This window comes from Schistocerca gregaria, chromosome X, assembly GCF_023897955.1.
Source record: "Schistocerca gregaria isolate iqSchGreg1 chromosome X, iqSchGreg1.2, whole genome shotgun sequence".
Classification (NCBI taxonomy): Eukaryota; Metazoa; Arthropoda; class Insecta; order Orthoptera; family Acrididae; genus Schistocerca; species Schistocerca gregaria.
Genome location: NC_064931.1, coordinates 39274158 through 39299341, shown reverse-complemented (window position 1 = coordinate 39299341; position 25184 = coordinate 39274158). Strand labels below are relative to the sequence as shown.

The 25184-nt window shown below is 43.9% G+C and overlaps 1 protein-coding gene across 4 annotated transcripts in view; it reads right to left on the bottom strand.

Moving 5' to 3' along the window:
• The window catches only part of LOC126298626 (uncharacterized), a 489726-nt gene that overhangs the window by 350352 nt on the left and 114190 nt on the right, over positions 1-25184 (bottom strand). For all 4 annotated transcript variants that reach the window (XM_049990033.1, XM_049990034.1, XM_049990032.1 and 1 more), the window contains 3 exons: positions 2382-2530; positions 766-872; positions 523-684 (listed from right to left, as the gene is read on the bottom strand). In XM_049990033.1, the coding sequence (XP_049845990.1) occupies positions 523-684; positions 766-872; positions 2382-2530 (418 nt within the window). The remainder of the gene's footprint in view (positions 1-522; positions 685-765; positions 873-2381; positions 2531-25184) is intronic.

Genomic DNA, 25184 nt, shown 5'->3' with positions numbered 1-25184 from the left:
CCCAGAAGGGTTGATAGTCAGGTGTCTGATCATTAAGAATGGTGGCGGAATTAGAACACGCTGGAAAATGACGGTAGGGGTAACAGAAACAAAGAGTGACTCTATGAGAAAACATGGAGACGCTTGTCAGCAAATACCAACAGTCGACATAGTACCTGAGCTACAGCACCCGAATATCGATGTTCATAGTGAAGCAACACAGTTAATTGTTCGAGGAGAAAGGCCCTGATCAGTTCGGGTTAACTCAAGAAGACAATAAACGACGTTTATGAAATTATGTACAAAGTGCGTCTGACATTCGTCATACACTAGAAACACTTATCTTATTATGGTTATGATTTAATAATTATTGTTTGCATAAAGGTTTCGACATAGATCATTTCCTTTGGATGATTCAGGCTCACATTCATAGGCAAAAATTTAAAGTCGACTGAAAATAAAGAAAAGAAACCAACAATTAAGTAACTACAGTACATTCTTCTGTTAGTATTACCGGTACCTCTTGTATACGAACCAACTTACCAAAACAGCTCTGTCCAACTTTTTACATCCCTGAGAATATGCTGTGTCTATATCAACACAGTGGAGTCTAGCTTCGGTAGGTGTGTCGCGAAAGCAGTTGACACACAGCATATTTTTCTGAGTGTTTGAAAACATTATGTACTGCTCTCCATGTACTGCACACTGGAAAAAAGAATGTGTCAGTCAGACGTCTGTTAAAATACTATAAAACAGTCATTCAAATGCGTATATGGTTAGCCGTACCCTTCTATGTCCTTCCTTTGAGCATTTTGACATGTGGACAACATCATGTGTAGAAAACATTTTAGCACGATGTGTGTTTTCACGGCAGTGATTGCATAGAGCTTGTCCTGAAATAACAGTAAACGAGTAAACGCAGTTATCATAATCAATGAACAAAGAATAACCGACAGATAATATGAAATAGTAAAGCAAATGAAAGGCACAATGATGATATTACCTCACGCGTAAATTCTTGAACCTAAACGTGTAAAATTTGTCCAACAAACGATCAATGCAAAAAAGAAAGTAAGATGCAAATTTTGCAACAAATTCCACAAATATTTTCCTGAATATCTTTGAATTTTTGCCCCTCTGGTTAACTGTTAATTGCAGTCTTCACAAATAACATCTCGACTGATACAGTCTTCCATCATCGAACTCAAACTGAAAGCTATCTAGCTGAATAAATACGCGGATTTTGTGGGTGGCCTACAGAAAATAAAACTCAGCTGTCTTGTATCATGCATTCAGTGTTATATGTGCTTCCACTGTTTAGGTGATGTTTGTTAGTCGAAACATACCTAGCAAGATGGCGCAATGGTTAGCACATTAGAGTCACATCGCGAGGACGACGGTTAAAACCTGCGTCCGGCCACCTTGATTTAGGTTTTCCGTGATATCCCTAAAATCGCTTCAGGTAAATGCTGGGATAGTTCCTTTGCAAACGGCAAGGCCGATTTCCTTCCCTTGCTTCCCTAATCGGAGCTTGTGCTTCGTCTCTAATGATTTCGTTGTCGACGGGACGGTAAACACTAATCTCCTCGTCCTCTTTAATCGAAACTTGTTTGGTTTCTATTGTGATACACTGGTGTATGGAATAACATTCTTTTTTGTGGATTCACTTTGCTAACGAAAAGTATGTCCACTAAGGCTTTGAGCCAGTCCGAAGGGAGCTTTCAAATAGCTTACAGGGAGATGGCAGACGTCGCAACAAACTAAAACTTCGGCGTAATAATTTGACACCACTCGAAAATAAGTCATGTGAAACGGTTTGCCTCACTATGCATCCCTTTTCGAAAAACTTTCAGGTCAATGTCATGAAACATTGGTTTCACAACTCATGGATTCCTTAAAATTCTCGAAAATAAGGATCTTTTACATTAAACATCACGCCCAAACTCTGCGGGTCGTATGATTAGGCCTCTCCTTTTTGTTTGTAAGGGCCAATAGCAGGCAAACTGACGGTTTAAGTTGGTCTTTGAAGCATGGTCGGACAGCTCAAGTCACAGCTGAAATTTGGACTATTAATACTGTATGTGATTTAATGGCACCAATACATATGAGCAGCAACTGACTTCTTAAATGTGTTGAGACATAGTTGTACTTAAAAAGAAACCCTGTAAGTTGAGAAGTTACATCACAGATGTTAGGGGAACATTCCCTCAAAAATGGTCTGCGTTGTAAATTTTATTACTCAAATAAGTAACTGATTTTTCTTGTGGTCCAAACCAGGTACATTTGTCAAAAGATAAATTTATTACGCAAATAAGTAACTGATTTTTCTTGTGGTCCAAACCAGGTACATTTGTCAAAAGATAAATTGGTTACAATGGAATAAAAGCTGTACAATATCTTACCACACGTGGAACAAAAGTACATGGAAGCCTTGTCTCTCTTGTCACAGTTGGCACAAGGTGGATTTTCTGCATTGGAGAGCTCTATGAGCTGAGTCATAAGGTAATCAGGTGGAGGAAGCGTTGTCCCTTCTTTTAAGACCGTTTGTTGCCTGAAAAAAGAAAATTTATTTTGAGAATAATTTAACTTCCCTTACATCTGAAATTTCTCACGAGCTCGCTTAGAAAGTTCGATACATGAGAAAATAAACTTTAAGCCGCAATGAAAATACTTTTCCAGGATATACTAATATAAAATTTTGTTAGCTGAGACGATTATTCACTTCATTCGTACACAAGGAAAATATGCTGTACACCAAGGAGACAAAGAATTTTTTTTTTCATTTTCACTGCTCTTCGTAATGATAAGATGTGTAGGTGAAAGTAGTCCCGTACTCAGGGAATGACACCATGTTAATGAAGTAGGAATCCTGCTTTGCTGTTGTAGGCAAGGTCCTAGTGAAGGTGGTTTGCCATTGATTTCCTCTGACCTGTCCTGAAGTGACAAGTGTGTATCTGTGTCCTGTGATGAGTGCTTGTACGATGCAGTGTTGGGTTTGTGTTGTGCAAAAATGGAAGGGAAGACAGTACCGGCACATGTCCACTCTTCTCGAATAGCGCAAAGAGAGTGAGGGTCTATGTACTTCATGGACCAATGATTTATGACCCCTCCCCACCTGTGGCTTCTGCATCTAGATCTACATTTATACTCCGCAAGCCACCAACGGTATGTGGTGGAGGGCACTTTACGTGCCACTGTCATTACCTCCCTTGCCTGTTCCAGTCGCGTATGGTTCGCGGGAAGAATGACTGCCGGAAATCCCTCCGTGCGCGCTCGAATCTCCCTAATTTTACATTCGTGATCTCCTCGGGAGGTATAAGTAGGGGGAAGCAATATATTCGATACCTCATCCAGAAACGCACCCTCTCGAAACCGGGACAGCAAGCTACACCGCGATGCAGAGCGCCTCTCTTGCAGAGTCTGCCACTTGAGTTTTCTAAACATCTTCGTAATGCTATCACGCTTACCAAATAACTCTGTGAAATTATCCTTGCAAGGTCACTTCCCCTTCCCCTTGGCCTGTAGCTGTAGGTCAACTGCCTTACATATAAATGGCAGGCTGTTATGTATTAATGGTCACTTCCCCTCCCCCTTCCCGTCTCCCTGTAGGTCTACTGCCTTACATATGCTGTTGGTTGGACTGCTGACCTTGAACTTCTAGATACTTCCCTCCCTCTCCCTCTCAACCTATAACCCCCCTCCCCCCCCCCCCCCCCTAGGCCACTAGGGCTGTTATCCAGTGTTCATTTATGATCTAATATATTACCCTGTTAGGACTACCCATTTCCATGTTGCTATAACTTATTATCCTTATCACTGGTATTTATTACCCAGTTAGGATAATTTATGACTGCAGATACCTGACACTATGAAATCACAATCAAAAGTGGCTGTTTGACATAAGCCTGTCACTATATCACGTTTCTGGGTCTCTCTACATTATACAAGCGCGCTGCAACTCTTACAAGGCATCGCAGGTGCAATACTAGATATGAAAGTACACGAATTTCAAGAAAATGCAAGATAGTTTCTTTGTTAAAAGAATTACTGTGTTTTAGTGCATTATTTAAACATTATAATCTTGAGCACTATTGAATATAAATCAGGAACTTTTTATTCACATCAAAACATAACCCCTGTAAGTAGCCCACCAATCATTTGTGCTTGTAGCAGACAAAGTTACCAGTACTAGTAGAGGTGTAGGGATGCTTAATTAATGTTTTAAAACATTAAGCAAGTGTTCACACACTTCGAATACATCATTAAAGTGTTCAGAGATGCTAGTAGTTGCATGCCTCTAACCCCCAGTTGCATGAGGGGCAGACACCCTCGAGTCAGCACACTGCCTGATCTAGATGGTGTATGCAGCTCTTTTTCTCTATGCCTCGTGCACCCCGAGTTTTTGATCGAATAAATATAAGGGTCTACCTCAAAAACCCAGACAGAGACGTTGAATAATACATATCAGACATGTAGCCATTATAGTGTCTAGACATTATGCCCTCCATACCTCTGGAGGTGATATGTTCTAGACATTCAAGGCTGGCATTATAACCTCCAGATGGTTGGGGGTCATAGGGTCTAGACCAGGGCTCCCCAACAAAAATTTTTCGAGGACCCCCCTCATCAAGCATGACTGGTGCCTTGCCATATCACAGTATTAAGTACCTAAAAAAGCCAAATTAAGACTCTTTTTATACGTTTTCTATTTTTGGTACTTAGAAAAAACATTGACATATTCATTATTGAAAAAATATTGAGCTTAAAACTTTTTCAATTTAGCCATCATTGTTATTGTTAAAGTTTTGATTATTGCTTAAAATCTTTGTCTTCAAATCTGGGTGTTTAGTACAACAAACTCCTTAAAAAAATAAAAATTGAGTATGGACTGAAAATGACAGGAAAAAATTAAAACTGAGTGTATTGGTCTTTCAAGTGTACTACACTTGAGATTGCATTGAGTAGACATGTGTGAAAAATAAGAAAATACTAATTTCATACAAGGTGTTATTTATTTGATAAAATACAGTCACAACAGAGTACGCCATCAGTATACAGTTAGTTTTAATTTTCAGTTCTTAATGAGATGAGTTCAATCTGACCTTTGAGATCATTATTTCTTAAATATTATGTTCCAATGAAACTTTCACTCTGAAATCCGACCACGTTTCGAGCCGATTCCTATATTTCTTTTTCATGAAACACATGGAAGAAAATGCTTGTTCACACCGATATGTGGCTGCAAATGGAAGGATCTTTTTCATTGGCTTATCTCCAAGTTTCTTGTAGTCCTTGCGTGCCGATGCCCAGAAATCTGTAATTTTTTCACCGATGAAAATGTTTATAATCGTACCACAGCTGGACAGATCCACAAGCTGATCTTGCTCTTCTTCAGTGAGGCCTTGGATTCTGCCTATTTCTTCACAGCTGAAGGGATTTCGAATCCATCTGTCGTCAGGGTCAGGTTCAGGGAAATATTCTCTAAAAGTGGTGGCTAGGCTGAGTAGATGCTCGGCTACATTGATCTTGATCTGGTCAGGGAACCTCTCCTCTGATGACTCCAAGAATTGTTTTAAAGTAGAAAAGTTAGTTAGTGACTCGTTTTCTATCCTTGACGCCCAGATATGACACTTTTTGACCATAGCACTAATCTTATCCCCAACTTTGAACATGTCTACATTTTTTCCGTGTAAACTCAAGTTTAACACCTTCAAGTGTTCAAACACATCAGCTAAGTACGCAACTGAGCAAAGCCAAGAGAAGTTAGTGAGAAAATCCGCGTACTTTGTGTCGAGAAGGAAGACACGAACCTCGCCTCTGAGTTCAAAAAATCTTGACAAGATCCTACCCCGAGAAATCCATCTTAGCCGGCCGGAGTGGCCGAGCTGTTCTAGGCGCTACAGTCTGGAACCGCGCGCCATCTACGTCGCAGGTTCGAATCCTGCCTCAGTCATGGATGTGTGTGATGTCTTTAGGTTAGTTAGGTTTAAGTAGTTCTAAGTTCTAGGGGACTGATGACCAAATAATTTAAGTCCCATAGTGCTCAGAGCCATTTGAACCATTTTTGAAAGCCATCTTACTTCCGTGTGAATAAGAAGTTGCTCATGCTCACTGCCGATCTTTTTACACTCTAGGCAGACGCTAGACGCAGAAGTTAGCATCCGATAAAGCTCTGCTCATGCAGGAAGCGGCCAAAACAAAAAATCTGTTATCATACGAAATATATTCAATATATTTTTTATTCTAATAGCATCTTGCGGACCCCCCCGCCCCCCCCCCTCTGGCATCGCGGACCACCTGTTGGGAACCACTGGTCTAGATATTTAAGGCCCACAGGCAGAGGTACCCACATCCTCCCCACTACCTTCCCCCTAGATCTCTTCTGTTATTGGCTGAAGAAGCGCAAGCTGTTATCCTGTAAGTCAGATGCATGAGATTTGGCCCCACCCACAAGGCAGATGGGCAAATGTCCTCCCTTCGTTCCCCTCTCTACCCCTCAGTGACTATGCATAGGACATAGATACACCAGTTGAATTTACTTCAGTGTTAATCTGTCTATCTGCTACGATACATACATGTGATCATTGCTCTGGGGGAGGGGGTAATAAGGGCACAGATGTCTCCATATGGGTGAGGACTTTGCTAGTAAGTATTTAAATATTCTGTGTACTGCTGTGTTTGTTTATTTATAGAGTTGATCTAATGAATTTTTGATGTTACAGTTGAAGCATACTGTCACCACTAACGGGTGACAATACACGTATCTTCTTAGCCGGCAACTGTGGCCGTGCAGTTCTAGGCGCGTCAGTTTGGAACCGCAGGTTCGAATCCTGCCTCGGGCTTGGATGTGTGTGATGTCCTTAGGTTAGTTAGGTTTAAGTAGTTCTAAGTTCTAGGGGACTGAGTCCGATAGTGCTCAGAGCCATTTTTGAACCTATCTTCCTGTTAGAAATTAAGAGTGCTTTGGAACCAGTTGCAAGAATGTAGGTTTCAATGATTGAATGCACACATGGGTACACACTAGTCAAGTGGGAATCCTTTGTCTGTGCTTTTGTTTTAGCTCCACGCTTAAGTGGGCAGTGAGCTGGAGCAGCATCATGTAGTAGCGACATTACTCTTCTACCACTAAAGGCACGTCTTCTGACAGGGTATCATAGGTCACCTGTAGGAAACGCAGGTATACCTCCCATGTGAGGTGCTGTGTAAGAATGGCAAGTCAAATGAGGCGTCGCAGATAATCCCCACCGACACACTGAGGCTGAATCGGTGGTGGTAGTTGGCTTCCACTGTACCATCAGCATTCTCCATAACCCACACGTGGGTGCTATGAAGGTCGACAATAGCGCCCCTCGTAATGGGGTCGAGTAGGATGGAAGGCAGAAATCCCAGCACTTCTGTGCAACGGAATCAGCGACTAAACTGTCGCTGTGGAGGCGATTCCGTAGGTAATGAGGCCTGACAACATTGTAAGTGATACAGATAGTGGTATAGTCGAGGAGCATATTTCTCACAGTCGTGAGACTGACGGGTCACCTGCATCGTGGAGATGAAGGGGTCACGGTCAATGATCCTTTATCTCCATCTTCTAGTGGGTGTACTATAACGCTATTTTTCGTGCAATCACCCTTACACCAAACAAGAACATAAGCTCATACGATTCTCATGTGTAACATATTATAATTATTATCGACGACCAGCAAGTAGTACAGCAATACAATAGAAACCAGTTTTCATACGAAAATTGTATCTGTGATGATCATCGACTCTTTGAGGCTTTTTTGTAATTGTCCTTCTCTTTCCATATGCCGAATAGAGTAAACGTAATTATTATGCAGTTTGTTGCTATTTGAAATAATGACCATTCTGTGAGATAAAACTTTTTATTTAGGTGTTGATTACAATGAGGTGACAAAAGTCATGGGATACCTCTTAATACTTTGATCAACCTTCTTTCAACGAGTATAGTGCAGCACAGCAGTTCGACATAGCAGGCACTCAACAAGTCGTTTGAAGTCCTTTGCAGGAATATTGAGGCAAGCTGCCACTACAGCCGTTCATAATCGAGAAAGTGTTGCCAGTGCAGAATTTTGTGCACAAACTGACCTCTAGATAGTGCCTCATAAATGTTCGATGGGATTCATGTCGGATGATCTGATTGGCCCAATCATTCGCTCGATCTGTCCAGAATGTTCTTAAAACCAATCGTGACGAACTTTGGCCTGGTGATATGCCACATTGTCATCTATAAAAATTCCATCGTTGTTTGGGAACGAACAGTCTCCAAGCAGCCAAACATAACCATTTCCAGTCAATGGTGTGTTCAGTTGCACCAGAGGACACAATCCATTCCATGAAAACACAGCCCACTCCATTACGGATGCACCGCCAGCTTGCACAGTGCCTTGTTGTCAACTTGGGTCCACGGCTTCATGGGGTCTTTGCCACACTCTCGAAATATTGAATTCCCTAACAATTTCGAAATGAAATGTCCCATGTGTATAGTTCCAACTTCCATTCCGCGTTCAACGTCTGTTAATTAACGTTGTGCGGCCATAAGCAAGCCGGAAATCCTTTCACATGAATCACCTGAGTACAAACGACGTCTTCGCCAATGTACTGCCCTTTTATACCTAGTGTACGCGTTACTACCACCATTTGTATATTTGATTATCGCTATCCCATGACTTTTGTCACTTCAATGTACACCAACATTCCGTTCCTGATTAATAGGACACCAAAATATAATATTCGGCCGTTCAAACTGAGTTGGAGATGATAAGTTTGGTGAAATAACGGTCAGTCAACTTCCGCGTTTTGTCGTTAAATATTCTTTTGATTGAATTGAACCTGAATTTTCTAACGAAGTACGATAACCTCGTTTGCAAAGTATTTTTATATGTTTGAGGTAATATTAGCTAACTTACATGGTTAAGCGTCATTGAGCGAACTGCCGACCAACTTTGGATTGTACTATCTGGAACTGATAAAATTTAACAAAGGAGAATAACTTAACAGGAAACATTAAAAGTAAAATCCCATATTTGAATGATTCCTCCATTCTGTTAAGCAAAGAAAGTCAGCTCCATGGAATTCTTGAAGTGTAATTTTCGATAATTATTTTAAATTTCATAACTGTGTTAAGAGCTAATTAAAGCACGAAAGGAACGTTTCATTATCTCTCGTGGAACGCATTTCTGGCCATATATCCATATGACGTCTCTTGGTTCTTATACTCTCGGGAATGGTTTCATGCAGTTTGTCCCCATGTAGAAAAACCGCCCTGTATGTACCATCTCCGTGTACCCGTCCTTGTGGGCCATTCAGTACCAATCAGTCATACCCTGCCAGTGGCATCATCCGGAGGGCCATGGAGTCACCACACTTCTATCTTCAACTTCCCAGATTAGGTTTTCAAAGGTTTCCGTAAATGTAGTGGTTGTTCCTTAAATAGACCACAGGCGATTTTTTTCCCATTTGGATGCTACTGACGAGGTGAATCGTCAAGTGCCATAACCCGATTTTACAAAAATTTCGCTCAGTGGAAGAAGTGCCATAATAAGGGAACGCGTGTCTCAACTTGTCCGTGGATATTCGACCGTTTCTGAGAAATCGATGACCAAATTTTTCGAGACACTTTAACTGCCTCTCAGCGAGTAACTAGTTCAACCGGAGCGGTGACACGGTGACTAGAGTCGCAGCTTCACGTTTTTGCGCCCCGTGTTCGAACCAGATTATTATTTTTATTCTATTTTCGTTTTTTATTTTTCTATCCATGTTCGTAGAATATTACTACACGAATGTTTTCCAATGTAGATCGAAATAATGTTGTCTTTACACGTATACTAACTGCATGCCTAGTGAATGAATTAAAAAATAAAAATAAAAGTAAACGGGTGGAAATTTTTTTGAAATTGTTTTGAAATTTGTATAATTTATCTCGACTTAATCAACTGCAATCGCCAATTTTCGAAATAGTGATGTGTTGTGCGTGGTTTACCGCAAAATTATTGCCAGTGCCTGAAGTCTTCAGCAAATTTAACGACGCTTCTTTCCCGAGTGAAATTCTCCGTGGCAAACTGGCTTTGGCACGACGCTCGTGACATTGGGGATTTCTGTTTCGAATGCTTCTACGAAATGTATCATCCAAAGGAATGCACAGGATCTTCCTGAAGAATAAACTTAAGAATAAAATATAAGAATATGAGAATATTCTGAAAATATCATAAACATATATATTACACTTATTGTGAAACCGAGTTGTAATTTTACAATTAATATAACGACCTTGTATCCCATAACTTGATTGGAAACAATCGGGTAGTAACCTTCTGTGGATATGGGAACATATATAAAAAAAAATCAAACACGGGACGCAAAAGCGAGAAGCCGCGACACTAGCTGAATGCCACCAGATGGGCGAAAAGGCATCTAAATTACATTGGAAGCTTTGATGCTTGTTTGCTCAGAAACGGTCGAGTGTTCGCTTAAAAAATGGCTCTGAGCACTATGAGACTTAACATCTGAGGTCATCAGTCCCCTAGAACTTAGAACTACTTAAACGTAACTAACCTAAGGACATCACACACATCCATGCCCGGGGCAGGATTCGAACGTGCGACCGTAGCAGTCGCTCTGTTCCGGACTGAAGTGCCTCGAACAGCTCGGTCACAGCGGCCGGCAGTGTTCGCTTATTTTGGCTTTCCTTCCACTGAGCGAAGCTTATGGGAAATTGGTTTACGGCACTTGCCGTGTTCTCCTCGTGAGCATGTGTTGCCTCCACAAAGATAGTCCCGTCACTCGGAATAAAAACTCTACGTGCCTACAGGGTGTTTCAAAAATGATCGGTATATTTGAAACGGCAATAAAAACTAAACGAGCAGCGATAGAAATACACCGTTTGTTGCAATATGCTTGGGACAACACTACATTTTCAGGCGGACAAACTTTCGAAATTACAGTAGTTACAATTTTCAACAGCAGATGGCGCTGCAAGTGATGTGAAAGATATAGAAGACAACGCAGTCTGTGGGTGCGCCATTCTGTACATCGTCTTTCTGCTGTAAGCGTGTGCTGTTCACAACGTGCAAGTGTGCTGTGGACAACATGGTTTATTCCTTAGAACAGAGGATTTTTCTGGTGTTGGAATTCCACCGCCTAGAACACAGTGTTGTTGCAACAAGACGAAGTTTTCAACGGAGGTTTAATGTAACCAAAGGACCGAAAAGCGATACAATAAAGGATCTGTTTGAAAAATTTCAACGGACTGCGAACGTGACGGATGAACGTGCTGGAAAGGTAGGGCGACCGCGTACGGCAACCACAGAGGGCAACGCGCAGCTAGTGGAGCAGGTTATCCAACAGCGGCCTCGGGTTTCCGTTCGCCGTGTTGCAGCTGCGGTCCAAATGACGCCAACGTCCACGTATCGTCTCATGCGCCAGAGTTAACACCTCTATCCATACAAAATTCAAACGCGGCAACCCCTCAGCGCCGCTACCATTGCTGCACGAGAGACATTCGCTAACGATATAGTGCACAGGACTGATGACGGCGATATGCATGTGGCCAGCATTTGGTTTACTGACGAAGCTTATTTTTACCTGGACAGCTTCGTCAATAAACAGAACTGGCGCATATGGGGAACCGAAAAGCCCCATGTTGCAGTCCCATCGTCCCTGCATCCTCAAAAAGTACTGGTCTGGGCCGCCATTTCTTCCAAAGGAATCATTGGCCCATTTTTCAGATCCGAAACGATTACTGCATCACGCTATCTGGACATTCTTCGTGAATTTGTTGCGGTACAAACTGCCTAAGACGACACTGCGAACATCTCGTGGTTTATGCAAGATGGTGCCCGGCCACATCGCACGGCCGACGTCTTTAATTTCCTGAATGAATATTTCGATGATCGTGTGATTGCTTTGGACTATCCGAAACATAGAGGAGGCGGCGTGGATTGGCCTCCCTATTCACCAGACATGAACCCCTGTGACTTCTTTCTGTGGGGACACTTGAAAGACCAGGTGTACCGCCAGAATCCAGAAACAATTGAACAGCTGAAGCAGTATATCTCATCTGCATGTGAAGCCATTTTGCCAGACACGTTGTCAAAGGTTTCGGGTAATTTCATTCAGAGACTACGCCATAATATTGCTACGCATGGTGGATATGTGGAAGATATCGTACTATAGAGTTTCTCAGACCGCAGCGCCATCTGTTGTTGACAATTGTAACTACTGTAATTTCGAAAGTTTGTCTGCCTGAAAATGCACTGTTGTCCCAAGCATATTGCAACAAACGGTGTATTTCTATCGCTGCTCGTTTAGGTTGTATTGCCGTTTCAAATATACCGGTCATTTTTGAAACACCCTGTACCTTGCAAATACTGATACTTAAAAGACAGAGGTGGGACATCAGAGAATAGTGATGGCAGTACATCATATCCCTCAGACCCAATATGACAACGAATACGACAGAAAAAAAAACTGCTCCCCGCCGTTAGTACCAAGACGGCTCGATCCAAGCAAAGATATGCTCCGATTTGGAGTGAGATGGTATCAGTTCTGAGGCCCTACATGTACACTGCAAATGAGCATAAGGTTCAATGGCCAGATAAACTACTTGGCCCTCCCTAGACCTAAGCACATCTTGGCTACGGTAAAAGGTGTCACAGTTTCCAGATGGCCGTCATACTGTAACGTTGCCGTTCATCCAGTGTTTTCCCTGATCAGGCATAAGGTGCATTCGCTGCACAAGTGCTATATGAACTGAAGTCTAGGCAAAATTAACTGAGTTCGGCTAGCAAAATATTTCAGGAAAAATGTGAGTGGATTATTTCTTTCCGTTATAAATAAATTCCTGACAATACTTTGATAATATCAGTGTCTTAGATGTAGCATACGTTTCCTAACGCAAGGGCACTTTTGCAAACTTCATGTGAACATTTGCAGTATAATCGAGAATTTGCAGTTACTGTATTTACGTCACTAGGTCCACAAAAAAAAGCAGAAGCTCATGACATGAGTAAATACACTGTGCCAAAAACAATATGACTGCTACAAGATGTAGGGATAACTGGAACTTACCACGAATGGGACAGTCGACAGAGTCTTAGGTATTGTTTTCGTGGAATCGTCTATGTACCGAATATCCATACGACTTACAGCTATTATTTATTGCAATGAAAGTGCTGTTTTTTATTTTGATGTTTATCTCATGCACGTAAAATCAATATGCATTCTTCTCAGCTGTCTTTAATAGTCTATTCTGCTATCGCGTTTTTATCAGGAAGCAAGAAACATTTGCTCATATCGGGAAACAAAAAAAAGTGTTAACAGGCTACTACTGCAAGGTATTCTATAACGAAATAGACAGATTTCCATCCTCTCAATGGAAGCAGCATTTTAAATTTTTTTGTCTATTGCATCAGAAGCAGGAACACGTCGAACCAGGATGATTCATTTTGATACAGGATAATTCTCAGTCAAAAATATGTATTTCTGTGTTGTTTAGTTTTGAAATCTTTAAGACTGATGTGTTAACGAAACAGAGTAAGCAGTAAACAAATGAAATGAATGAGGAGCTAAGGGATTTTGTCCGTCGATTCTAAATTTCTTTTGATGAAATTGGTATCATAACAAATCACTTCCATATTCTGCTGTACAAAAAAATTAATAAAAAACCAACAGAGAGACATTTCTTAAGAGGGAACTTCAGGAAGTTACAAATTATTATAGCACGCCAAGTAACTTTTATTGAACGCTGAAATGCACTTTAACGTGGCACAGATACGTGACACCATTTTTCAACTATCTCCAAGTCTCCTCTGTAAGCAACGAATGGAATGCCATTCGAGAACAGCTGTGAGTACGTCCTCATCGTTGGAAAATCTCTTTCCCCATATGTTCTTTCAACTTGCCAAAGAGACGGAATCCCATGGTGCAAGATCTTATGGCTCAAATGGCTCTGTGCACTATGGGGCTTAACATCTCAGGTGATCAGTCCCCTCGAACTTACAACTACTTAGACGTAACTAACCTAAGGACATCACACACATCCATGCCCAAGGCAGGATTCGAACCTGCGACCGTAGCTGTCGCGCGATTCCAGACTGAAGCGCCTAGAACCGCTTGGCCACTCCGGCCGGCTACTTAACTCCCCGATAATCACCATTCATGCCTGCGGGGCTCTTGGCCCTGTTGTTCGCACACTTTCACTATGGCTAGATGTAACATTCCATATATCTCCAGACATTCGCCGTGAATCTGTGTAAAATTTAGACGTTTTGCCTACAGTAATCGTAATATCATGCGTATTTCAACTTCTAAGTACGTTTCCAGTTGTGACACCATTTCACTCTGGAACTATGATACATGTGTTACTGCAGCAGATGTGGGTCTGCAGTAAACCAAGAACATGTGGTCCTGGCGTGGAACAGCATGTGTAATTTATTTTCTCAAGTCTCTCGTATCTTTAAACTGTGTTCGAGGACTACAAGGGTAAAACATGTCATATTGATTCCTCCTACACTTCTCAATGTAGTAAAAAGTTCCACTAAGTCTTAGTAACGGCCAATTCATTTACGAGCTTCATTCTCAGTAAGCTGACATTATTAGCGGATTTAACGGTAAGCATTTTGACAACTATTTTTACCAAATCTACAGAGCAAGAACCAACTCGTTTTGCCAACTTATTTATCAAGGAAAATACAATAGGCCAACACTAACATACTCTTCAAAACCAACAAAACAATAAGGATTCCTTCAGCGGATCAAGTAAATAACGAGTTCCCTTCGACTTTATACCCGTACGACGTCGAAGTCGGCTGTTAGCAACTGGTAGACAGCGTAACTCGAGGAAAGCGATGTATCCCAATCGTTGCGGAAGAGAGGGTGGTTGAGGTGGCATGCCGCTGGACCGGCCGCTCTTCTCCGCACTCGGCGAGTTGAGAAATGCCCGCTGAACGGTTTTTTTTTTCTTTATTGATTTTCAATTCCCCCCGAAGGGGGGCGGGCTGGCAGCAGCTTAGTACGCTGCTCTACAGGCTACAGACTTTTTGGTAAGAAAATGAAGAAGAAAGAAACAAGGAAAAACAGGCGATAAAATGACGACTTAAAGTGTAAAACGGCGAAAAATGCGGAAAATTAAAACAGAAAGCAAAAGGGGTTGGCAATGCCGATAAAATACACTGGAATCGGACAAGTAACATAGTAGTCACACAATCAAAAAAAAGAAACCATGGCGACAATCTGGCTTCTGTACGCAAGAGATAAAAAAAAATCATACCCAGCGACAGTATGATGGCTGTTCGCTACACGTCCCTAAAGACACACCACGGAACACTCACTGGAAAACATACACAGTAAAACACTCCCAAGCCAAGGGCAGATGGGGGGCGGGACCTGGAGGGGGGGGGGAAACAAGGAGGGAGGAGAGGAGAAAACGAAAGGGGGGAACCAAGGAGGGAGAGGACTCATAAGGGGGAGCGGGGCAGGGCAGACGCGAGAGGGAATAAGAAGAGGCAGAGGAGGGAAATGCAAAAGGACTCGGGGGAGAGAAGGGGGCAGCGAGAGGGGAGGTGGGGAGAAAAGAGGAAGGAAGGGGGGAGAGGGAGCCCAGGAAAAGGACAGAGGAAAGGAGGGGGAGTGAGGATCAGAGTTCATAGGAGGGATAAATGGAGGAAGAGAGGGCATCATCTGGGAGGGGGAGTTGATGAAAGCTGCCTTGGGAAAGGAGATGTAGGGTATAGAGATGGAGGATAGGGGGAACAGTGAAGATGTGGTAGGGGGCGGGAATGGGAGAGGAGAGGAGCAACCAGGGGGTGAGGGGGTTCAAGGTGGCGGGAGGTGTAGAGGATGCGGATATATTCGAGGAATAGGAGCAGATGGGGGAAAGGGATGAGATCATAGAGGATACGCGTGGAGAACAGGAGGCGTATACGGAAGGCAAGGCAGAGTGAATGATGCTCAAGGATCTAGAGGGACTAATAGAATTTGGGGGGGGGGGGGGGGCAGATATCCATGCAGGACTGGCATAGCAGAGGATGGGACGGACTAAGGATTTGTAGGTGTGGAGGATCGTAGAGCGGTGCAACCCCCATGTCCGGCCAGAGAGGAGTTTGAGGAGTCAGAGGCGGTGGTGGGCTTTGGATTGGATGGAGCAGAGATGAGGGATCCAGGTGAGGTGACGGTCAATGGTGAGGCCAAGGTAGGTGAGGGTGGGGGTGAGGCGGAGAGGATGGGCGCAAACAGTAAGGGAGAAATCCAGGAGCCAGAAGGAGCGAGTGGTGCGACCTACGATGATTGCCTGGGTCTTGGAAGGATTGATTGTCAGGAGCCACTGGTTACACCATGCAGCAAAAAGGTCAAGGTGATTCTGGAGAAGGCGTTGGGACCATTGGAGGCTAGGAGCGAGGGTGAGGAATGCGGTGTCATCAGCATATTGCAAGAGGTGTACTGGAGGGGGGGTTGGGGCATATGCACCGTGTACAGGAGGTAGAGGAGAGGGGAGAGGAGAGGGGAGAGCCATGTGGGACACCGGCAGAGGGGTAGAAGGTGTGGGAAGTGGAATTATGGATGGTAAGATAGGAGGGGCGGTGGGAGAGGAACGAGGCTATCAGACGGATGTAATTAATAGGAAGGGCGTAGGTTTGGAGTTTAAACAGGAGACCGGGATGCCAGACACGGTCGTAGGCCTTTTCGAGGTCAAGGGAGACAAAAATGGAGGAGTGACAGGAGTTAAGTTGGAGGGAGAGGAGATGAGTGAGGCGGAGGAGTTGGTCATCAGCAGAGAGGGAAGGTCGAAAGCCACATTGGGTGGTGGGGAGGAGGTGGTTTTGGCTGAGTTGGTGATGGATGCGCCGGGAAATGATGGATTCCAAGAGCTTGCTGAACACCGATGTGAGACAGATAGGACGATAGGAAGAGGCATCAGATGAAGGCTTCTTGGGTTTGGAGAACATCAGGATACGGGAGGTTTTCCACAGGTCGGGATAGAAGCCAGTGGCAAGGATGACATTGTAGAGGGCGGCAAGGACTGAAAGGAAGGAGGGAGGGCAATGTCTGAGGTGGCGGTAGGTAATGCAGTCGTGGCCAGGAGCAGTGTTGCGTTTAGTGCGGAGTGTGAGGCTGATGTCCTGTGTAGTGATGGGAGTTAAGTTCAGATGGTGGTGTGTGGCCCAAGTACTGGAAGCAAGGGGAGGAACAGAGGTATTCGTACGGTCCATGACATCAGGGAAGAGGGAATAATCAAAGTGGGGATCATCTGGAATGGAAAAAAAAACATCGGAGAGGTGAGAGGCAAAGTGGTTGGCCTTACTGAGGTTGTCAGGAAAGGGACGGTCATTAAGGAGAAGAGGGTACTGAGGGGTGGGGCAGTTCCCAGTAAGGCGGTGGATAGGAGACCAATACTTGGAAGAGTTTATGGGGAGCATGGTGTTGAGTTGGGTACATGTCTGGCGCCAGGCACGCCGTTTCTTCGCTGTAAGCAGGTTGCGGATGTGTCGCTGTAATTGCCGGTGGCGGGTAAGTGTATCCCGGTCACGAGTGCGGAGAAAAGAGCGGTAGAAGCGGCGGGACTCTCGAAGGAGGAGGACGGCCTGTGGAGGCAGGGTGGGGCGGTGAGGGTGGATGGCTGTGGTGGGGATATGGGTGGCGACAGCGTCAGACAAGGTCTGGTGCAGGAAGGCAGCAGTGCGAGAGACGTCATCAGGAGATTGGAGGGTAAGGTCGTGGCCGGCAACCTGAGTGTGAATGGAGTCCCGTAGGCATCCCAGTGGGCACGGGACTAATCATGGACAAGTTTAGGAGGGACGTCAGGGTGAGGAGCGTTGCGGAGATGGCGACCATTAGAGATAGTGGGGAGAACAGGAGCATGGTCACTTAAAATAAGGTCAAGGACATCTGCGGTGATGCGCCCAAGAAGGTTGGGAGAGGCAAGGACCACATCGGGAGTGGTGTTGGATTCGGGTCGGGTGTGCTGAGGCAGGGGAACCAGGTCTCCCTGGAGGGTGGTGAGAAACTGATGCCACCGCTGGAGGCCGGCAGGATCACGGCTGTGGATATTGAGGTCAGCAGCAATCAAGTAGGTGGAAAAGGTGTGGTCAATGTGGGCCAGGAAATCGTACAGGATGGGGGTGCGAGGGCGGACATAAATGGTGGCACAGGTAATGGTAAGGGTGGGGAAGAAGAGTCTGAGGAAGAGGAGTTTGTGGGTGGGCAGGGAGCGAATGTTGTGGTACAGGATAAGGTAGGGTTGTTGTACCATGGGAGGGGAGAGTTAGACGAGGGTGGTGAGGGGGGTGAAGGTGAAGTGGGCCTGGTTGTGAGAGTATGTGGCATAGGTGGTAAGATGGAAGATGGAGCGGGCAGCGAGGGCGATTTGGGAAAGGGTGTGGGAGCGCTGGAGGGGGTGGATGTTTTGGAGCACTATGGTGACGAAACGGACGATGTCCTCTGCAGTAGGTGGAGGGCGGAGCGAGTTGTTGGCGTGGATGGGGTCATCAACAGGACGGACAGGGACGGTGAGCTCACCCGCTGAATGGCTGGGCACCGGCTTATCTAGCCTCGGGCGAAAGGATTTTCTGGGACTATTTGCACACACATGATCGCCAGGAGATAGTTCGTTGATCGTCGCGCCCTCTTCCTCTGATGCTGGTTGATGCCCTCTTATGGATATTGGACGCACCTACGTGTTTGTTGTCAACTGTGATACTTGCTTGTAAACACTCTCGGGTCAGCTAAACTTCGGGATGGAGTTGGTAACGCGCAACGCTGGTCTGTCTGCTGTGTTGCCGCTACAGTTTGTGTCTGTGGTGACTGCAGCAATATTCGTGCAGTTATTGTTATCATATTCTGTTAAGGCTACATATGCAACTGCTCACGACAGATGTCGTTTCCAATAACAAAGGAATAACTAATACATATTAACTAAGTTGCAGCTCTGGTATACAAGGTATCTTGGACAGCGATTGTCACAGCTGCTTTTCAAGTACAAGCTGCATGTTTGCCCCAAAGAGACAGCCCATGCGTCTGCTTCAGGTTGCAACAACTTGAGATATTCCCTCGTTTTGTATACTCTAACTAATGATTAATTTCCTTAAATGTGACAGAACCTATGCTTAATAATTATTTCAGAGCAGCTCAGCACATGTCTCTCTCTCTCTCTCTCTATCTATCTCTATCTCTCTCTCTCTCTCTCTCTCTCTCTCTCATTCTCTCTTTCTTTCTCGTTCGTGTATGTGGGTGTGCTGGCAGATCCCTTTTCTCGGTACAGACCTCATAACTTCTTGTCCTCGACCTATAGTAATGTTAACTGTCTAGACACAAACTCACCCAGTATCCAACGTTGAACATTCGGTTAACTTTATCACAATTGCTGATGGCAAAATTGGCTGTACGCACAAGGAAAGAAAAATCGAATAAACCCAGTGGAAGAAATTTCATATCTTGACACGAGCGTCTGTCACACTAGGGAGGCTGCAATGAAGCAGTAGTTGACATATTTCAGAAAAGAAATTTCTGCATCTGACGTCAATGTAGCCCCGACCTCCCCATCACACTTTTTCACTGTACTCTGTGTTGATGTAAGTAGTCCAAAGACCAATCTGAAATACTCAAAGATGATTACTTGGTATTCCCATAAAGATCTATAAAATGAATTTTATTAAGGATGGCAACAAGTGTTACTAGAATTAGATGCCAAGTATTAATAATATAGTTGTGTATTCAGAGAATATATGATGTATCTTATCATCTGTTCTAATAATCTCATGTAGTACAGTTAGCATCGTGTCTTCTAACCTGTACATTCGACAGCACAAAAACGGGCCACCCCAGAATTCCAATGTTTAGACTGCACCTGACTGTATGCAACTAACATAACATAGCTGTGTCGCAGGTTCTCTAAACCCTCTTCAATACAATTGTTCGACTGTACACATTGGATACCACAAGAGACTACTAGAGAACACTGCTCATGAAGTATTTATTGTTTCTTGACCAGTAGCGAGATGTGCATATGTTCAGCCAGACATAACGCAGCGGATAGTAGTGTGCTGTCTGGGACTCCAACCCTGCGCACATCATCGTTGTTGACCCCACACGAAGAGGAGTCAACTATCAAATTCCCTGTCGCTAGTAGTTAGTATCGCGCCATTCGTAGAGAGCTGGAGGAAACAACGAAATAATGGGACAGTATCATCTCGTATGGTTCGAATTCAGAGAAAAATTGGAATCGGAACTCGAATCCCAGTCCAGTGCCGATATTTTCAAAATCTCAAGGTCATTTAAAAAAAGAAACGAAGGTCCTTTAATCTTACATGACGATTGGTTTCTGAACTAAAAAAACTTACTAGTGTAAGAAAGCTTGCTAGAGACAGAGTTTCTGCAAGCAGCGACTTCCTCCTCTGACCGAAAAAACTAAGCCAACTCTGTTACAGTCAGTAGCGAATAGACACATTTAATGTTGATTTGTAACCATGGCACAGATCTTTGCTTGGCATTGTCGGAGGTGAAGAGATTATGTTTGTGGCTGTTAAAAATTGGTACCCCAGCAGGAGTCGAACCCACACCTTAGGCATTACAAACTACCCTCAGTCCAACCAACCACCGGTTTTCACATTTGTTAGCATCATGTTTTTTTCATGATGGGGTACGCAGCACACGGTGGGAGAAGTGTTGACTTCCACTTGAGCTGTTGAAAATAAGCAATTCGTAGTCTTGTAGTCAACGCCATGCAGTGCGAACACAAAGCCGTGATGTCAAACCCATCCTTTTCCTTTCCTTTTTAAGCCGTATTTCGCCTGTCTCTTAAGAGCATCAGTCTGACAGAAGGTCCGAGAGAGTTTCGTTCATTTTCTAACCAACCAGTAATAAAAAAATCTTTCAAAACACGTATGTGAAAGGGCTCGTGGGTGTCTGTCATGGAAAGATCAATTTCAGCGCCATCAGTCAACGGCCGTTTGATACAGACCTGCGTCCACCCAAGTGATTGCGATGCATCGGGCACAGAGTCTCTGATCTCCAGCGGACTTTCATGCCCTCAAATTAGCAAGTATAACATCATGTAACGTTGCGTATGATATAATACACACATAAAAACAGTTTTGCACCACCTCGGTTCCGAGAGTTCCGGAACATGTTCAGAAAATTGGAATAGAGAGCAACATAAACTTCATTTCCGCCCTTTTTATTGCTCATTACAACCACACATTGCATGTTGTTCCAGCATAGAGCGAGACCTTCAGAGGTGGTGGCCCACATTTCTGTACTCACAGGTACCTCTAACACCCAATAGCACATTCTCTTGCATTGATGCATGCCTGTATTCGCCCTGGCATACTATCCATAAGTTCATCAAGACACTGTTGGTCTAGATTATACCACTCCTCAACGGCGATTAGGCGTAGATCCCTCAGAGTGGTTGGCGGGCACGTCGTCCATAAACAGCCCTTTTCAATCTATCCCAGGCATGTTCGATAGGGTTCATGTCTGGAGAACATGCTGGCCACTCTATTAGTGCGATGTTGTTGTCCTGAAGGAAGTCATTCAGAAGTTGTGTACGATGGGGGCGCGAACTGTCGTTCATGAAGACGAATGCCTCGTCAATATGCTGCCGGTATGGTTGCACTATCGGTCGGAGGATGGCATTCACATATCGTACAGCCATTACGGCGCCTTCCATGACCACCAGCGGCATACGTTGGCCCCACATAATGCCACCCCAAAACAGCAGGGAACCTCCAACTTGCTGCACTCGCTGGACAGTGTGTCTACGGCGTTCAACCCGGTCAGGTTGCCTCTAAACATGTCTCCGACGATTGTCTGGTTGAAGGCATATGCGACACTCATCGGTGAAGAGAACGTGATACCAATCCTGAGCGGTCCATTTGGCATGTTGCTGGACCCATCTGTACAGCGCTGCATGGTGTTGTGGTTGCAAAGATGGACCTCGCCATGGACGTTTGGAGTGAAGTTGCGCCTCATTTACGCACAGTTTGAGTCGTAACTCGACGTCCTGTGGCTGCACGAAAAGCATTATTCAACATGGTGGCGTTGCTGTCAGGGTTCCTCCGAGCCATAATCCGTAGGTAACGCTCATCCACTGCAGTGGTAGTCCTTGGGCGATCTGAGCGAGGCATGTCATGAACAATTCCTGTCTCTCTGTATCTCCTCCATGTCCGAACAACATCGCCTTGGTTCACTCCGAGACACCTGGACACTTCCCTTGTTGAGAGCCCTCCGTGGCACAAAGTAACAACGCGGACCCGATCGAACCGCGGTATTGACCGTGTAGGGGTGGTTGAACTACAGACAACACGAGCCGCGTACCTCCTTCCTGGTGGAATGAATGGAACTGATCGGCTGTCGGACCCCCTCTGTCTAATGGGCGCTGCTCATGCATGGTTGCTTACATCTTTGGTCGGGTTTAGTGACATGTCTGAACAGTCAAAGAGACTGTGTCTTTGATACAATATCCACAGTCAACGTCTATTATCTGCAGGAGTTCCGGAACTGGGGTTAATTCTTTTTTTTTATGTGTGTACAATGTTTCAGCTTGTTCCATGGCGATTTTGTATGGCATGTTGCTTTAAGAGTATTTAACCATGGTCTTATTTTGTTCAAGTTTGTAGTATAGCTCGTACCATGATACGTGGTGTATTTCTCATTTTTGACGTTATGAGGAGGGTTGTTTATGTATTAGGAAACGGAATAAACTCTAACATCTGTGACATTGTGTCCTGTTTGTGTTTAATGAAAGGGGGAAAGCAGTGGAGGCAGTTCGAAACACCTGTGCCCTGTATGGAATGAGTGCTATCGAAAAAGTCAAGTTGTATCGTTTCAAGTACGATCGTTTTGAGATAAATTAATCATCACTTGCAGGAAGACAAAAAGGCATTGATGAAGGACGTTTCTGCGATGTACTACTATGGTCAATGACAGTGTATTCGATTATTGGCAAGTGTGGTGACCACTTAACCTTTGTGCGACACTTGCCTTCAGAAGTCATATTGAGGTTAAAAGAAATGAAGGAAGATTACGGTACAACGTCTCGTCGAAAACGAGATTAGACGCAAAGCAGAATCTCGAACTGGGAAGGATGTGGAAGGAAATCGTCTGTACCCTTTCAAAGGATTGATCCTGGCACTTGCTGTAACATTTTTAAGTAGTTCACCGTAAACCTAAATCATTGCGTCCTGATGTTGGTTTGAAGTACGTGTCGCTGACTTCACAAGGAGGAAATATTGGATAAGCCACAAACATTGTCTCAATCGATGGCCAGTATAAGTTCACAAAACATATTGTTATTGGTATACATCTGGTGGCACAAAGAAGGCGTTTTGCGTTATAGCGACGTTACCTTCTCAGTTGACATCTGTTGCCAACAAGTGAGACGCCTTGCAGTGTAGAGTAACAAATGCGACCTGCAAGACAGCACCAAGAAGCTTGGTTGGCAAACACGCCTACCGCACACCTTCTAATTTGGCACCCGCATGTATTTACCTTTCTTGCCCCTTATCGATCAACCACCAAGAAAGTTAGTTTTTATTTTCTTTTGTTTGTTTTGTTTTGGCGTTTGTGCTTTAAACCTGAGTTAGCTCAGAATTAGCAAGTCGCTACATGCGTGGGATCGTAAAACTAGCTGTGCATAATCAGACGGTTCTCGATAACGAGGCGAAATATATTGTTGACAATAATTCTCTGTCATTCAAGAAAGTAACAAAACCATCACAGCGTCACCAGACATATTCCACCTTCTCATAGTCGTAGCAGGACGATTATTTTTCTACAGGCAATGTCTTTCTAGAGTAGGCTAAAATTTAGAAGTGCATTTTGAACAACAACGATGCAGCGGCTGAATTACTTTTCTTGTGAATCATGAGGAGTATTCCAGTATTTATGGTGAGGAAGAAGAACGGAAAGTTGCACAGACTACTGCAATACATACGAAAGAAAATAAACATAATTCACTTAGTTACAGATCCATTTCACCGACATCGACATGTAGCAGAACGTGTGAACAAATACCTTGTTCCAACATTATGAAATACCCCGAAATATATTACCGACTGACATTAAACCGGCACGGATTTGGAAAGAATCACTCTTGTGAGACACAACTGGCACTTAATTTGCACCATGTGTTGCATACAGGAGCTCTCAAATTGATTCCGTGTTTATAGCGTTCCATAAAGGGTTTTTATAGTATTCCTCATAAGCGGCTTCCAACCACAACGCTTTCCTAACGGACTTTCGTCTCAGTTGTACGACTGTATTCCTGATTTCCTGTGTGGAATGTCACAGTTCGCAGTAACTGATGGGACGTTACCTAGTGAAACGGAAGTGATTAGTCTGATTCCGCAAGTAAATTGATTTAGACCTTCTGCAATTTCTTATATGTATAAACTATTTAACAATCGTAACATTTTTGTCAGGTTTGTGGCAGGTAAAGCTGCCACCTAGTAACCTCCTCAGAAGAGCAAAGCGAATTGGAAAATGATGTAGAAAATATATCTTCACGGTGCAAAAAGTGACAATTGACCATAAACAATAAAATGCATGAGGTTTTCCACATGAATGCCAAAACAATTCAGTCACATTTAAAGATTGTCGATTCAACTAAATATCTGGGAGCTACGATCACAAACAACGTAAATTGGAACTGTCATATGGAAAATATTGTGGGGAAGGAAACCCACAGATCACGTTTGATTGGTAGAATACGTAGAAGATGCAACATATCAGTTAAGGCGACCACCTGCAACACACTTATCCATCCTCTTCGTGACTATTCCTACGCGTTATGGGATCCCTAAAAAGTAGGACTGACTGACGACATCGAAAAACTTCAAAGAGGGGAAGCTCGTTTTGTATTGTCACTAAATAGGGGAGATTTTGGCACCGACATTTTAAAAGAGTTAGGATGGAAATCATAAAACCTAGGCGTTTTACATCGCAGCGAGGTTTTTTTTACTAAATTCCAATCATCAACCCCCTCGGTGTATGCCACGATATTTTATTTACCCCGACATACATAAGATTCATGGTCATTGTGAGATAAGAGACATCAGTGCTTGCACGGTAAGGTTTAGTTGTTCGTTATTTCCACGCCCTTTTTGAGAGTGGAACGGTAGGGAAGTAATGGGACAGTGGTTCAAAGAATCCCGTGCCAAGCACTTATGTGTGAATTGCAGACCACGCAGATGTGG